Source organism: Sinohyriopsis cumingii, chromosome 9 (genome assembly GCF_028554795.1).
Source record: "Sinohyriopsis cumingii isolate HCF-2022 chromosome 9, ASM2855479v2, whole genome shotgun sequence".
Classification (NCBI taxonomy): Eukaryota; Metazoa; Mollusca; class Bivalvia; order Unionida; family Unionidae; genus Sinohyriopsis; species Sinohyriopsis cumingii.
Window position 1 is genome coordinate 2,457,652 of NC_142969.1, and position 15,712 is coordinate 2,473,363.

General features: G+C 33.3%; 1 protein-coding gene across 2 annotated transcripts in view; it reads left to right on the plus strand.

Moving 5' to 3' along the window:
* LOC149791173 (dual 3',5'-cyclic-AMP and -GMP phosphodiesterase 11A-like) overlaps positions 1-15,712 on the plus strand; it is a 325,685-nt gene that overhangs the window by 290,294 nt on the left and 19,679 nt on the right. For both annotated transcript variants that reach the window (XM_089969623.1, XM_089969625.1), the window contains 5 exons: positions 3,207-3,316; positions 6,468-6,558; positions 7,049-7,149; positions 9,235-9,379; positions 12,154-12,228. In XM_089969623.1, the coding sequence (XP_089825749.1) occupies positions 3,207-3,316; positions 6,468-6,558; positions 7,049-7,149; positions 9,235-9,379; positions 12,154-12,228 (522 nt within the window). The remainder of the gene's footprint in view (positions 1-3,206; positions 3,317-6,467; positions 6,559-7,048; positions 7,150-9,234; positions 9,380-12,153; positions 12,229-15,712) is intronic.

The window sequence follows — 15,712 nt, forward strand, 5'->3', positions numbered from 1 at the left end:
ATAATAGTGTGTAATAAATCAATGTATAATAGTTTGTAGTAAAGCAGTGTTTAATAGAGCGTTGTAAACCATCCTATAATAGTGTGTAATAAATCAATGTATAATAGTTTGTAGTAAAGCAATGTTTAATAGAGCGTTGTAAACCATCGTATAATAGTGTGTAATAAATCAATGTATACTAGTTTGTAGTAAAGCAGTGTTTAATAGAGCGTTGTAAACCATCGTATAATAGTGTGTAATAAATCAATGTATAATAGTTTGTAGTAAAGCAGTGTTTGATAGAGCGTTGTAAACCATCGTATAATAGTGTGTAATAAATCAATGTATAATAGTTTGTAGTAAAGCAGTGTTTAATAGAGCGTTGTAAACCATCGTACAATAGTGTGTAATAAATCAATGTATAATAGTTTGTAGTAAAGCAGTGTTTAATAGAGCGTTGTAAACCATCGTATAATAGTGTGTAATAAATCAATGTATAATAGTTTGTACTAAACCAGTGTATAATAGTGTGTTATAAATATATATCTAACTTTCTTTCAACAAAACTAATGCAGAACAACAGTTAAGAATGCTGACAATCAATTGATATTTTCTTCGATGGGTCCAATTCTAGGTAGAAGTTAAATATACATCTTTTAGCTGCCAAAAGTATTTTCTTCCACTACAGTCTTTTCCAGATATCATACAAACATCTATAAATGCTGTCGATTGTATTCTTGTCACATATATTTTGTTCGCAACTTTCTTGAAATTTACTGAATTTGCTTTACAGTTCAACTATCATCTAATTGTTTTCAAACTAAATCATTATTTGTTTCAGTCGGATGTATTGGCAACTAATCAAGGACGATTTGACTAATTAAGGACGATTTGACTAATTTAAACATTACTATGCTAAACAACTCTGCTCTCCAAATGAATATACACCATTTTAAACCACTCCGCACTGCAAATTAACCTGCCCCATTTTAAACCACTCTGCTCTCCAAATGACTATACTCTATTTTAAACCAATCTGCTCTTCAAATGACCTTCTCCAATTTAAACTACCCTGCTCTCCAAATGACTATACTCCTTTTTCAACTACTCTGCTCTCCAATGGACATTTTCCATTTTAAACCACTCTGCTCTCCAAATGAACTTTTCCATTTTAAACCACTCTGCTTTCCAAATGACATCCATTTTAAACTACTCTACTCTCCAAACAACCTTCTCCATTTTAAATCACTCTGCTCTCCAAATGACCTTCTCCATTTTAAACCACTCTGCTCTCCAAATGAACTTTTCCATTTTAAACCACTCTGCTCTCCAAATGACATCCATTTTAAACTACTCTGCTCTCCAAATAACCTTCTCCATTTTAAATCACTCTGCTCTCCAAATGACCTTCTCCATTTTAAACCACTCTGCTCTCCAAATGAACTTTTCCATTTTAAACCACTCTGCTCTCCAAATGACATCCATTTTAAACTACTCTGCTCTCCAAATAACCTTCTCCATTTTAAAGCACTCTGCTCTCCAAATGACCTTCTCCATTTTAAACCACTCTGCTCTCCAAATGGCTATACTCCTTTTTCAACTACTCTGCTCTCCAAATGACTTCTCCATTTTAAACCGCTCTGATCTCCAATAGACATTTTCCATTTTAAACCACTCTGCTCTCCAAATGAACTTTTCCATTTTAAACCAATCTGCTCTCCAAATGACCTTCTCCATTTTAAACCGCTCTGCTCTCCAAATGGCTATACTCCTTTTTCAACTACTCAACTATCCAAATGACCTTCTCCATTTTAAACCGCTCTGCTCTCCAAATGGCTATACTCCTTTTTCAACTACTCAACTATCCAAATGAACTTTCCCATTTTAAATCACTCTGCTCTCCAAATGACCTTCTCCATTTTAAATCACTCTGCTCTCCAGATAATCTTCTCCATTTTAAACCACTCTGCTCTCCAAATGACTATACTCTTTTTTTCAACTACTCTGCTCTCCAAATGACCTTCTCCATTTTAAACCACCCTGCTCTCTAATGGACATTTTCCATTTTAAACCACTCTGCTTTAGAAATGACCTTCTCCATTTTAAACCACTCTGCTCTCCAAATGACGTCCATTTTAAACCACTCTGTTCTCCAAATGATCTTCTCATTTTAAACCACTCTGCTCGCCAATTACCCTATCCCATTTTGAACCACTCCGCTCTCCAAATGACCTTCTCCATTTTAAACTACCCAGCTCTCCAAATGACTATACTTCATTTAAACCACTCCTCTCTGCCAATTACCCTGCCCCATTTTGAACCACTTTGTTCTCCAAAATGACCACATTCCATTTGAAACCATTTCGTTCTCTCCTATTTTAAACCACTCTTTTCTCCAGAAAGACAACACTCTATTTGAATGAAACCACTCCGTTCTCTCCCATTTTAAACCACACTGTTCTCCAAAATTGAGCAAACTCCATTTAAACCACTCTGTTCTCTCCCAGTTGAAACCACTCCGTTCTCCAAATGATCTGCATATTTACCATTTTTGAACAAAATAGGATTACATTCCAATCCTTGTTAGACTAAGAAAACTTTTATGCTGTTATTATTAACTAACTTGCTTTTGAAATTTATAATAAATTAGAGGAGAACGTTTCCGCCAGTTTCGATTTTCCAAATGAAAATACTGGTTCCCGCTTAATCTTACATTTATCTATTAGTATTCAATTTCCCAACTAAAATAGTACTAATTTAAAAGTAAAATGTCTTCTAAATAAAATAGTATAAATTTAAAAGTAATATATCTTCCAACTAAAATAGTACTAATTTAAAAGTAATATGTCTTCCAATGAAAATAGTACTAATTTAAAAGTAATGTCTTCCAAGTAAATAGTACTAATTTAAAAGTAATATGTCTTCCAATGAAAATAGTACAACTTAAAAGCAATATGTCTTCCAACTAAAATAGTACTAATTTAAAAATAATGTCTTCCAACTAAAATAGTACTAATTAAAAAGTAAATGGAGCACAAAAGTTGAATTTTTAAGTGAAACTGAAAATTTGGTTTTTCAAAAATTTAACATTCATATAATATGACCTGACATGCTCCTCCTCTTCTGTGTATATGTGTCAAATTGGATATAAAATATCGTTGATAACTATTATCTGGTAGTTATTATTTGTTCTATAAATTAATATTTCTTAATTATTATATTTTCAGAATTGTAAAACACAGAGACTGTTGAGTGATAGGGAGATTCTGGCATTAATCGTTGCTTGTCTGTGCCATGATCTCGACCACCGTGGAACGAACAACGCATTTCAACATAAGTAAGATCTTTGCAAATGTTGTATGGTATTGAAGTTTCTCTTTAAAATGCGGTACTCAATATTCTCAAAACACAAAGTTGATTCACAGGTAGAACACATACTTCTTTGAGAAAAGATGAGATCAATGGATAGCCTAAATCTGTGTTCGGCATATGGATTTGACTTCTGGTTCTGGTTTTGTCTTTCACCAAGACATTGCCAAAAGTAAAAAGTCATAAAAATTGACCCCCCCCCAACACACACACACAAAATTCCGCAGTCTAGAGTCGTCGTTAAATTCGTAGACAGACTTCTCCAGGTCGATGTAATAATTAATATTGTTAAATTCCTTCAATTATTTGTCGAAGACATGTACAGAAACAAGCAAGATTAACACTAAACGTATGTATATATATATATATATATATATATATATATATATATATATATATATATATATATATATATATATATATATATATATATATATATATATAATAATGATAATAATAATAATAATAATAAACTGACTACGAACAGTGCAAAATTAGTATCTAGCTAGCCTAAGCGCATTCGACTCTTAATGAGTCTTTTTCAAAGGCAAATACAAAACATAGCTAAGGCAAACAAATAAAACAGACAAACCGTTGTCTTTGTAAAACTTTACATGACTATGAATTGTTGCGGATGCTGAAAGATATTTTACATTGACCTAGAAATAGATGAGCCTTATATATATGTATATATATATATATATATATATATATATATATATATATATATATATATATATATATATATATATATATATCAATACACAAGAGAGTACGGTTACCGACTAAAACCAAGAAAAAGGATAAAGGCATGTTCTAATTCTACTTATTAAGTTTCAGCATGTAATACACAACCTTAATGTGCCATAATTATTGTGAGATATGTGTAGAGCATGCAAATGTCACATACGCCACTAAATGTCACAGGTCTCATTAACAGGTGTCATCGCATGCAAAACCTATGGAAATGATTAAGACATTTACCTATGATTCTGAAGTTATGTTGCCCCTACATAGAAAAAAAAGTGACATCTACTGTTGTGTGACGTTCAGTGATGATTCCGCAACTGTGTATGTCAGAAATTATAACAATAACTGTCTAACCATTACATCTTCAACGGTACGTGTCATAGTGTTTCCGATAAACATTGTTTCTGTGTGCTTTTTGTTTGTCAAAATATCAGTTCTTTTGTGGAAATAATACAGTCCATTTGTTCCCTTATCTAACGGTCTTTTTTGTAATTTTAGTGTACGCATGAGCGCATCCATTAGGCCGTGTGTCCGTCTTTTTCTAGTACGATATTTCGCAATCAGCATATTCTTTTCACTAGCTACTTACCTACAGGTCCATTAATCTACTTTTTGTAAACTATCTTTTTTCCCCTTTCTTTTAACTATGAATAGCATTCTCCAGACTTTCAGCAAGTAGTTGGAGATGGTCCAAATGGACTTATGTACGACAATGTTCACAAAATTCAAGTCGTTTATTTTTGGAACTGGGGAAAGTTGTTACCTGATTAAAAGCTAATAAATGGGTAACCTAAGCTCATCAAGGGAAATAACTTGTGGCGTTATGGATGCGTTCAATTTTGAACATCAAACCTCCCGAGATAATCCGAAAATCAATTAAGTATAAAAACAATATAAATGTTGACCATGAAATATTTTGAAGTCTTCATTAAGAACAAACGGACGGACAACAACTATTTCTTTATTACAAAAGCAAAGGGTGACACATTTTAAAAAGTTTCTTTTTTGTTTCCGGTTTTTTCTTCAATGTCATCGGTAGTAATTTTGGGATGTTTGTGCCAATTACTGAGACTTGACATTTATTGAGACTTTATTGCACACATTGCAAAAACGAAAAGTATTTGATTACCAGTAAATGTTATAGTTTCTAGCTGTGATGCAGACCGGTATTTGTTATATATACCGGCTTTAATGCGACCGGTAAATGTAAGTTTATGACATTTACCGACGAATTTGTCGGCAAAAAAGGGTAGTAGAGAGCGATCACAGGCCCTAGGGTAAGAAACCCCCGGGCCTCTCCTAAATTGTGCTAAAACAAAAATTTTCTTTTACAAAATTAAAAAGTGTTGTTCGGCCCAGGCCCCCTTATAAGCCCGGACCCCGGGTATATATCCCCGGTTACCACCCCTCTTGTCGGTCCTGCTGTCATATCATAGGCAAATGTCATTTGTGAAATTTACGGGCGTAATTGACAATTACAGGCTCAATACCACGTGCTAATACTTGGTCATATATTACTATTTTAAATTTATTAAATATTGGAATATAGATATGAATTATCGTAAATAAACAAGCAGTATTTTATGTTATTAAATATTTAACATACAGGAGATCCGTTACAGTTCGCGAAATTAAGTTAGTACTCAAACCTAAACTAGTTTGACGAGTTTGTGTCACACTGAGGCCTAACGTCACTAATAATGCATCACAGGGAAATAACAAATTTCCTTTTTAAGTTACCCTCGTATCTCCTTGAATCTAGAGTGTGTCATCTGCCGTTGGTTGATCTACCACACTTTACTGTCATTACATGATTGTCGATGCTAATTTTATGAAACGAAGGGAACCAGTCAAGAAATGGGTAAACGTAAAATAGAGGATAAATAGGTTTGGCTGGTAAGAACTGGATGATATAATGAAGGTAACGTATTACTTAATCCAACAAAGTTCATTACTACCTAATCCAACAGGGATCACCATTTTTACTTAATCCAACAAAGATCATCACTGCCTAATCCCACAGGGATCACCATTACTTAAGCTTGTAATATACACATATTAAACGAAATTTGTTTATAATGCATAATTGATAGACACGCCATGATGTATTATTTGGACAACGGCAATAAGTTTCAGACATTTGACAATGCAAATATACGAATTACGTAAATTATACGTGTGCGTGTAAAGTTTCAAATTCTAATTGTAAAAATTAAGCAGATAAGTTTGGTGCACGAAATGAGTATGCAAATATCCGAGACACGTAAATGAGCGCAATACACTTGTGTGTATATATATATATATATATATATATATATATATATATATATATATATATATATATATATATAAACACTATTTTGTGACAGGACCAGTTCCGCATTGGCTCAACTCTATGGCACGAAAGCAACGTTGGAAAACCACCATTTTAACCATGCATTGATGATCCTAAACAGTGAGGTATAAACAAACATCAAACACGTAAATTTGTTGTTGTTTTATTTTTGAGTTCTCGTATAAATGCAGGTTGTAAGAGATAGAAATTAGAAACATCCGGAATAAATCTACATCCAGGTATGATTTGCGTCCCTTTGAATGTAGTAGGATTTGCGTCCCATTGAATCATGTAAGATTTGCGTCCCTTTCAATTAAACACCATAGTCTCAATTTATACATGTAACGGGGACACATAACACTATCAGATTAACATACGATACTTATCCAGACCAAAAGAGTATTCCAAAAGCTATGTGCAGACACACTGGATGCTCATTTAAGCCAACATAGCTCTCTCTCTCTCTCTCTCTCTCTCTCTCTCTCTCTCTCTCTCTCTCTCCGCGTGTTTTTCTGTCTCACTTTTCCACAACCACTATAACCAAGACATTTTCCTCTTAAAATATGGTTGATGCTTTTCCCATTCTAGGGCCACGTTATCCTTTTTTCATTCCAGGGCCACAACATTTTTATCAACTTCTCATCCGAGGAATACAGTGAGTTGATCAGTCTGTTGAAACACGCAATATTGGCCACAGATCTCTCTTTACATTTACAGTAAGTTTAAAATAATGATAGTTAATTGCATAATCCTAATTAGATGAAACATCTATAACAAGACTACAGTGATCAAGGAATATTAATTTATTTTTGCAATCTTTGAAATATTACTTAGTTTTTTGTCTGAATAACCTGATGCAAGATATCGTACTTTGCTGTGAGCTAATAGTAGTGAACATTGAACGCATATTGTTTCCGTCAAAACTCCTCTCTTTCAGATAATCTAACTCCCCAAAGCGGTTTTAAGTTTATATTCGAGTTGTAGCCATAATTTTAAGTTCATATTCGAGTTGTAGTCATCATTTTAAGTTTATATTCGAGTTGTAGTCATCATTTTAAGTTTATATTCGAGTTGTAGTCATCAGTTTAAGTTTATATGCGAGTTGTAGTCATCAGTTTAAGTTCATATTCGAGCTGTAGTCATCATTTTAAGTTTATATGCGAGTTGTAGTCATCAGTTTAAGTTTATGAGAGTTGTAGTTATCATTTTAAGTTTACATTCGAGTTGTAGTCATCATTTTAAGTTTATATGAGAGTTGTAGTCATCATTTTAAGTTTATATGCGAGTTGTAGCTATCAGTTTAAATTTATATTCGAGTTGTAGTCATCATTTTAAGTTTATACGCGAGTTGTAGTCATCAGTTTAAGTTTTATATTCGAATTGTAGTCATCATTTTTATTTTATATGCGAGTTGTAAACATCAGTTTAAGTTTATGAGAGTTGTAGTCATCATTGTAAGTTTATATGCGAATTGTAGTCATCAGTTTAAGTTTATAATCGAGTTGTAGTCATCATTTTAAGTTTATATGCGAGTTGTAGTCATCAGTTTAAGTTTATATTCGAGTTGTAGTCATCATTTTAAGTTTATATTCGAGTTGTAGTCATCATTTTAAGTTTATATTCGAGTTGTAGTCATCAGTTTAAGTTTATATTCGAGTTGTAGTCATCAGTTTAAGTTTATATTCGAGTTGTAGTCATCATTTTAAGTTTATATTCGAGTTGAGTCATTATTTTAAGTCTTTATTGAAGTTGTAATCATCATTTTAAATTTATATTCGAGTTGAGTCATTATTTTAAGCCTATATTCGTGTTGACTCATTATTTTAAGTCTATATTCGAGTTGAGTCATTATTTTAAGTATATACTCGAGTTGTAATATCATCATACTTCAATTAAACTACGTGAGTAATATTCTTTCTGCAAAATATGGACAGTCCTACCGGACAGCATATTGCAAATTCCACATTATTATTGGGAATTCTACGGGACAGCCGATTTCAAATATTATATTTATATGGGCAATTCTACCGCACACCATGCATGTCAAAAACAAAATACAGTTATGTGGTCAATTCTACATGGCAGCCTATTTGAAATAAGATATTTGTAAAGGTAATTCTGTTTGACAGCCTATTTTAAATGCTATAGATATTTGGACAAATCTACCAGACAGACTGTTTTCAAATAACATAACTATTGTTCAAACATTTGGTTCTGAGCTCACTTGACCATTAGACCATGTGAGTTCTGCGTCTGGTTTACGTCATTCGTAATTCTTGTACGTTAGCTGTTTTCAAACTCTTCTAAAAAAAGTAACCATAGGGCCAGTCAGTTGTATTTAAATATATTCTCCCTTAAAGGCCTTTTAGTTTTGCACGAATGTTTCCAATCCGTCATCAAATTTTAACGCCAGTTTTCAAAAAATCCTTTTCCCTCCGAAACAAAGTGCAAACAACAACTTCAAAACGTAACCATATATCAGGGTGCACAACCTTTTTTGGCCAAGGGCTATATTGCATTTTCTAAGACCACTCGAGAGCCGCAAACACTGATTTCTTTAATATAATTACTGTTCACGGGCAAGATTTCTGTGTTGTTTTAATTTGCCCAGAGGGCCGGACAGAACACTCGGGCCACGGGTGGTGCACCCCTGCCATATATGAACCGACGCCCTTGCTTTCAGCTGTCGGCTAGGTGAGATTTTTCAAGCCTACTATAGCGACCTTGTTATTCACGAAGTCACGACCATGAAACTAGACGAGTATGATAAACTGTTAGGTTTACAATTTCCATTTCCGCAGAATCCGTGAGAAATTTTTCGCAATGACTGACCAGGGAGACAGTATTGACTGGGATGACCGGGATATCAAGGAGATCTTCCGCAGTATTTTGATGACTACATGTGATATTGCAGCTATTACAAAGCCCTGGGAAGTTTCTAGACGGGTATGGTATCCCACCTACGTCATAATCACCATATTTGCATGCTTTGGTGGTAGTAGTAGTAGTAGTAGTAGTAGCTGTAGCTGTAGCTACACAAACCATAGTAGTCGAAGTAGTAACTACATAAATACTACTAGTACTAGAAGTAATAGCTAAACAAAACTACTATTACTTTCACTAGTTGAAGTATTAATTTTTTCTTTCTTTCTTGATTATCAAAATTTCACAAGAAGGACGTTTGGATCATAAAGCTGTGGGCCTTCCATACCCTGTTTTTATCTTGATTTTATTGTTAAACAGACATATTGACATATCCAATCAGTTGCGATAAAAACGAGTAAAAACAAGGTTTGCGAGGAGCGTCCTGTCTAGCCTGTGACGGCATAACAATGACGCAACTCTCTATGCAGGGCATGATGGGAATATTTCACAACAAATGATTGGTATACATTAATACTGTGATTTAGTTTCAACAGAACACAATTCACAACTATATGGATATGTCATTTATAAGTCTGGCACATTATCTTATAACTGATAAAGCTGTCGTTGGCGCCGAAAGTGTCTTACCTATATCTCGTCAGTCAAAGGAAAGAGACTATTGTGAGTTATAATAAGTCATACAGGTCATGTAGACGTTCAGAAACTATTTCATTATCGAGTGTCATTTTGTATAATTTGATTACACTTTTCATGCCAGATATTAGCTTTACTTATACACTCGTCCATTTATATTACTTTGGATAGTCAGTACTGATGCACTCCGAGAAGTACATACAGACAAAATCAATGTTAAATTACGTGGCTATGTTTGGACGAGGTTGTTGTTGTTGTAGGGTTTAACGTCATATTTCAGCACACGATAGGCTATACATGGCGGCCAGTATTAATGATGGAGGTAGAACCCGGGGAAATCCCGGAAAGAACCACCGACCCACGAGCAGCTACTGGCAAGCTTTCTCACATACCCACATTGGCTGAATCCGAGACTCGAACCCACGCAGACAGAGGTGAGATGGCAGTGATCCGTAACTGAGACCACTCGGCCACTCGGGGCCCCCATTGGACTAGGTCAACCTAAAAGTGATTATTCAGCACAAACCTGACTAATGCAGCTCTGTGACGTCTCAGTGAAAGCAGGCCGTGTTGACAACAATTTTGTATTGCCCAGTTATTTGCTATGATAGACCCGACGTCCTCTTTTATTAAACTACCTTAGTACCTGGCTACAATTTTAAAACTACATAGCCATCAACAACTTTTGTTTGGATGCTTTTGTAAGCATTTAAAAATCTTGATTAAACATATTCTGGTTTAACTATTTTAGTATTAAATGTTAGAACAACAATTAATATTTACTTGAATAAAATCCGTTCACATAGCGATGTTGACATACGCTTTTTTCGTTACATGAAATGAAGGTAATGAACATTTATATCAAGTTTAAATGTACGTTTAAATACAGTTTTTTGGCACTGCTGTGTATGGAAACGATAAATGCGTAACTTTCCCGAGTTTTCGTTAATGTATACATGTAAACGTGATTTTAAATGTATTATTTTTCCCCCTTACAATAGGTTGGTTTTAAATTATTTCCCGCTCATTTATTTGAAAATAATATTTCATCGAAATAAACCATATGCATATTGTATTTCAGCAGTGCAAAACCAAACAAGTGCAATCCGACATGTTTTCCTAGCTTTTCTTTGTATTTAAGAAAGAAGACAGAAAGAGGGTCAAAAGGAAACACGATTTAATTCCTGATATTTGGATGTGCTTTACATATTCAGCTATGCATATTTGACCTCGTGACACCTTCATTATGATACCTGACCTCGTGACACCATCATTATGATTATGTTGCCAGCTATTAGATAACTATCGAGTCTGAAGGTCGTAAGTTGATCGACTGACAGATTTCACTTAAAGGGAAATAACTCAAGGTGACTTTCTGCCTTGTTCATTTGGTGGTGGCGACGTGCGCGGATGCACATCAAATCATTGATACTTTATCCATCACGTTGATCGCGCAATGTGTTCCCAAATCCGGCATTAATTATTATCATCTAATTTAAACATGTATTTGTTAAACCGTGTCCATATTTCTGAATATATACTAATGACAGTCTAAGTTACATGCGCAATATTGGTCAAGCTAAATTCAGACTGAGCTTCAGCGCATTCAAGTGCGATAGGAACATAGCTTATTTATTTCCGCCAGGTCTTGGAATAACATAGGAAGTAGTTGTTGTAATACAAGTGAAATAAATGTGTTTGGTAATTTGACTTTGGCGGAGTGCACCACATATTTTGCAACAACTTATTTCCCTCCGCCGCCGTACTATTCCATACGAAAAAGTAGTTCAGAATGTAGTTCTCAAGGCGGACGAATTACGTACGAAATTATTCCAGGCGTAACGGAAATTGCCAAGGTTCTTCCGATTATATTTAAGTGCAAACTAAAAGTTTGCCGTTTATTATCAGTCAACTGGTTGTCTTACAATCAACAAGTAACTCTCTATTGGGTTGATCATTTGTAACCAGTCCATTCATTTGAAAAGAAAATATTTTACACGGTTATAAATATGATATATAATTCTCCTATGAACCGTTGACACTGATTTTTTTACTAGAATTCATGAACTATCAGAGCTTTCAGGGGAATAGTTATGTAAACTATTGGGGTGTTTTTTTTGTCGTTTGTTTGTTTGTTGTTTGATTTTTGCTTGTTTTGTTGTTTTTTTTTTTTTTTTTTTTTTTTTTTTTTTTTTATACAGGTGGCCGATCTGGTCATGACCGAATTCTTTGATCAAGGAGACAAAGAAAGAGAGGAACTCAAAATTCAGCCTCAGGTAAGTTTTTTTTTTTTCCATATAAGCATTTTATTTGCACTTAAGTGCAGCTTGCTATGACAATTTTTATTAAACATCGGAATAGGAAGATACAAAAAAATATTGAAATATGAATGCCGAAGGTTTGAATGTCCTTTCTATATGAGTGGTAATATGATACAAAATAATCCAGTTTACGGCCCATTTTGTATCATCTTGTTGACAAGGATGATTGATTAATGAAAACTGCACGATAATATTGAGCTTCTGGACAAAACATAGAAGCGAACATGGTTTTCAGGGACTGAATATCACAAGGTAGGCTCTAAAACAAGGCATTTTTGTTTTGAAAATTTGTCTCCTAGATAAAATCAAAGTTTAGTTTTAATTTTGTTTCAATGTGTCTCCTAGATAAAATCAAAGTTTAGTTTTATTTTTTTTTTAAGGTGTAGTGAATTACGTTATTACTTATTCGGATATTTGGGGTACTATGTAGCATTCAAAAGTGGCATTTCATAGAGTTATACCAGATCTCAGTACAAAAATGTTATTAGAATCTATCAAACACACCAGTGTGGGATGGGGACTTCCCAACAGGAGGTTCAAACATTGTTAACAGCCATGTTGAAAATTCTGTCATAGCTACTCCTTCTGAAAGGATTGTCGTATCGTTGTTTAACTGCAGGTCGTCTTATCATGGTAATGAACTTATGAAATGATTGTCGTATCATTGTTTTACGCAAGTCGTCTTATCATGGTACTGAATTAAAATGTTTGACCTGTTTGACCTCGAACTCGAACGTGGCCATCTTGAAAATCAGGATATCTGTGCTTCTTCTAAACGTATTGCTGTAACGACATTGGATTTTAATTAAACAGTTCTTATTATGTCTAGTTCATTATGAATGAAAAAGGTTCCGAACATGATGTCTAACAAGGCTGCAATGGCAGCCATCATCGAGCCAGGCTACTGTGTCTGAATATATCGTCGTATCGAGATGGGACTTTTACCTTAGGACTTTGTATCACATGCAGATGATCTTCCGTGAAAATGGAGAGGCCGCAATCTTCACCCTGGCTGCCATGGCGGTGATCTTGAAATTCTTCTTTATGCTACATCTTCCAAGAGAACGGTCGGATCGACATTGCGTATTCACTGCGATAAATCCTTAAGTCCTTAATTGGTACCAAATGAAAATGTTGAAAATAATTTCAATTCTCAGCGGTTAAAAATGATAACAAGCACAGAAGAAAGGAACTTAAGGTCGATTTCTGAAAATCTTTTTCGGCCAGTTAAAGGTTTTGTGACTATTACGTGCATGATCTAAAGGCAGATTAGTTACGAGCCAATCAAAAATAATAAATTATTATTCTTGAAATAGATGTTTTAGCTAGAAGGAAAACTATTTTGTTGCGTTGCTTTTAATAACTTAATTATCTGATTTATTTTTTATGCCGATTAATTAATGAATTACTTAATGAGCTTGAATAAATTTATTTTTCTTTTGACATGAATATGAACAAAACTATTTTCCTTCATTTGTATTCAGACGACAAAAGTTTTCTTTTTCTTTATCATTTGTATTCAGACGACAAAAGGTTTTTTGTTTCTCTATCATTTGTATTCAGACGACAAAAGTTTTTTTTTCTCTATCATTTGTATTCAGACGACAAAAAAGTTCTTTTCTCTATCATTTGTATTCAGACGACATAAAGGTTTTTTCTTTCTCTCTATCATTTGTATTCAGACGACAAAAAAGGTTTTTTCTTTCTCTATCATTTGTATTCAGACGACAAAAGTTTTTTTTCTCTATCATTTGTGTTCAGACGACAAAAGTATTTTTTTCTCTATCATTTGTATTCAGACGACAAGTTATTTTTTCTCTATATCATTTGTATTCAGACGACAAAAGGTTTTTTTTTCTCCATCATTTGTATTTAGACGACAAAAGTTTTTTTTTCTCTATCATTTGTATTCAGACGACAAAAGGGTTTTTCTTTCTCTCTATCATTTGTATTCAGACGACAAAAGTTTTTTTATCTTTCTCTCTATCATTTGTATTCAGACGAAAAAAGGGTTTTTTTTCTCTATCATTTGTCTTCAGACGACAATATTTTTTTCTTTCTCTCTATCATTTGTATTCAGACGACAAATTTTTTTTTCTCTATCATTTGTCTTCAGACGACAACATTTTTTTCTTTCTCTCTATCATTTGTATTCAGACGACAAAATGTTTTTTTCTTTCTCTCTGTCATTTGTATTCAGACGACAAAATTGTTTTTCTTTCTCTCTATCATTTGTATTCAGACGACAAAATTTTGTTTTCTTTCTCTCTATCATTTGTATTCAGACGACAAATTTATTTTTCTTTCTCTCTATCATTTGTATTCAAAAGACAACATTTTTTTCTTTGTCTCTATCATTTGCATTCAGACGACAAAAGTTTTTTCTTTCTCTCTATCAGTTGTATTCAGACGACAAATTTTTTTTCTTTCTCTCTATCTTTTGCATTCATACGACAATTTTTTTTTTTCTTCTTTCTCTATCATTTGTATTCAGACGACAAAAGTTTTTTTCTCTATCATTTGTGTTCAGACGACAAAAGTTTTTTTTCTCTATCATTTGTATTCAGACGACAAGTTATTTTTTCTCTCTATCATTTGCATTCAGACGACAAAAGGTTTTTTTTCTCTATCATTTGTATTTAGACGACAAAGGTTTTTTTTTCTCTATCATTTGTATTCAGACGACAAAAGGTTTTTTCTTTCTCTCTATCATTTGTATTCAGACGACAAAAGTTTTTTTTATCTTTCTCTCTATCATTTGTATTCAGACGAAAAAAATTTTTTTTTCTCTATCATTTGTATTCAGACGACAATATTTTTTTCTTTCTCTCTATCATTTGTATTCAGACGACAAATTTTTTTTTCTCTATCATTTGTCTTCAGACGACAAATTTTTTTTCTTTCTCTCTATCATTTGTATTCAGACGACAAAATGTTTTTTTCTTTCTCTCTGTCATTTGTATTCAGACGATAAAATTGTTTTTCTTTCTCTCTATCATTTGTATTCAGACGACAAAATTTTGTTTTCTTTCTCTCTATCATTTGTATTCAGACGACAAATTTATTTTTCTTTCTCTCTATCATTTGTATTCAAAAGACAACATTTTTTTCTTTGTCTCTATCATTTGTATTCAGACGACAAAAGTTTTTTTTATCTTTCTCTCTATCATTTGTATTCAGACGAAAAAAGTTTTTTTTTCTCTATCATTTGTATTCAGACGACAATATTTTTTTCTTTCTCTCTATCATTTGTATTCAGACGACAAATTTTTTTTTCTCTATCATTTGTCTTCAGACGACAAAATTTTTTTCTTTCTCTCTATCATTTGTATTCAGACGACAAAATGTTTTTTCTTTCTCTCTGTCATTTGTATTCAGACGACAAAATTGTTTTTCTTTCTCTCTATCATTTGTATTCAGACGACAAAATTTTGTTTTC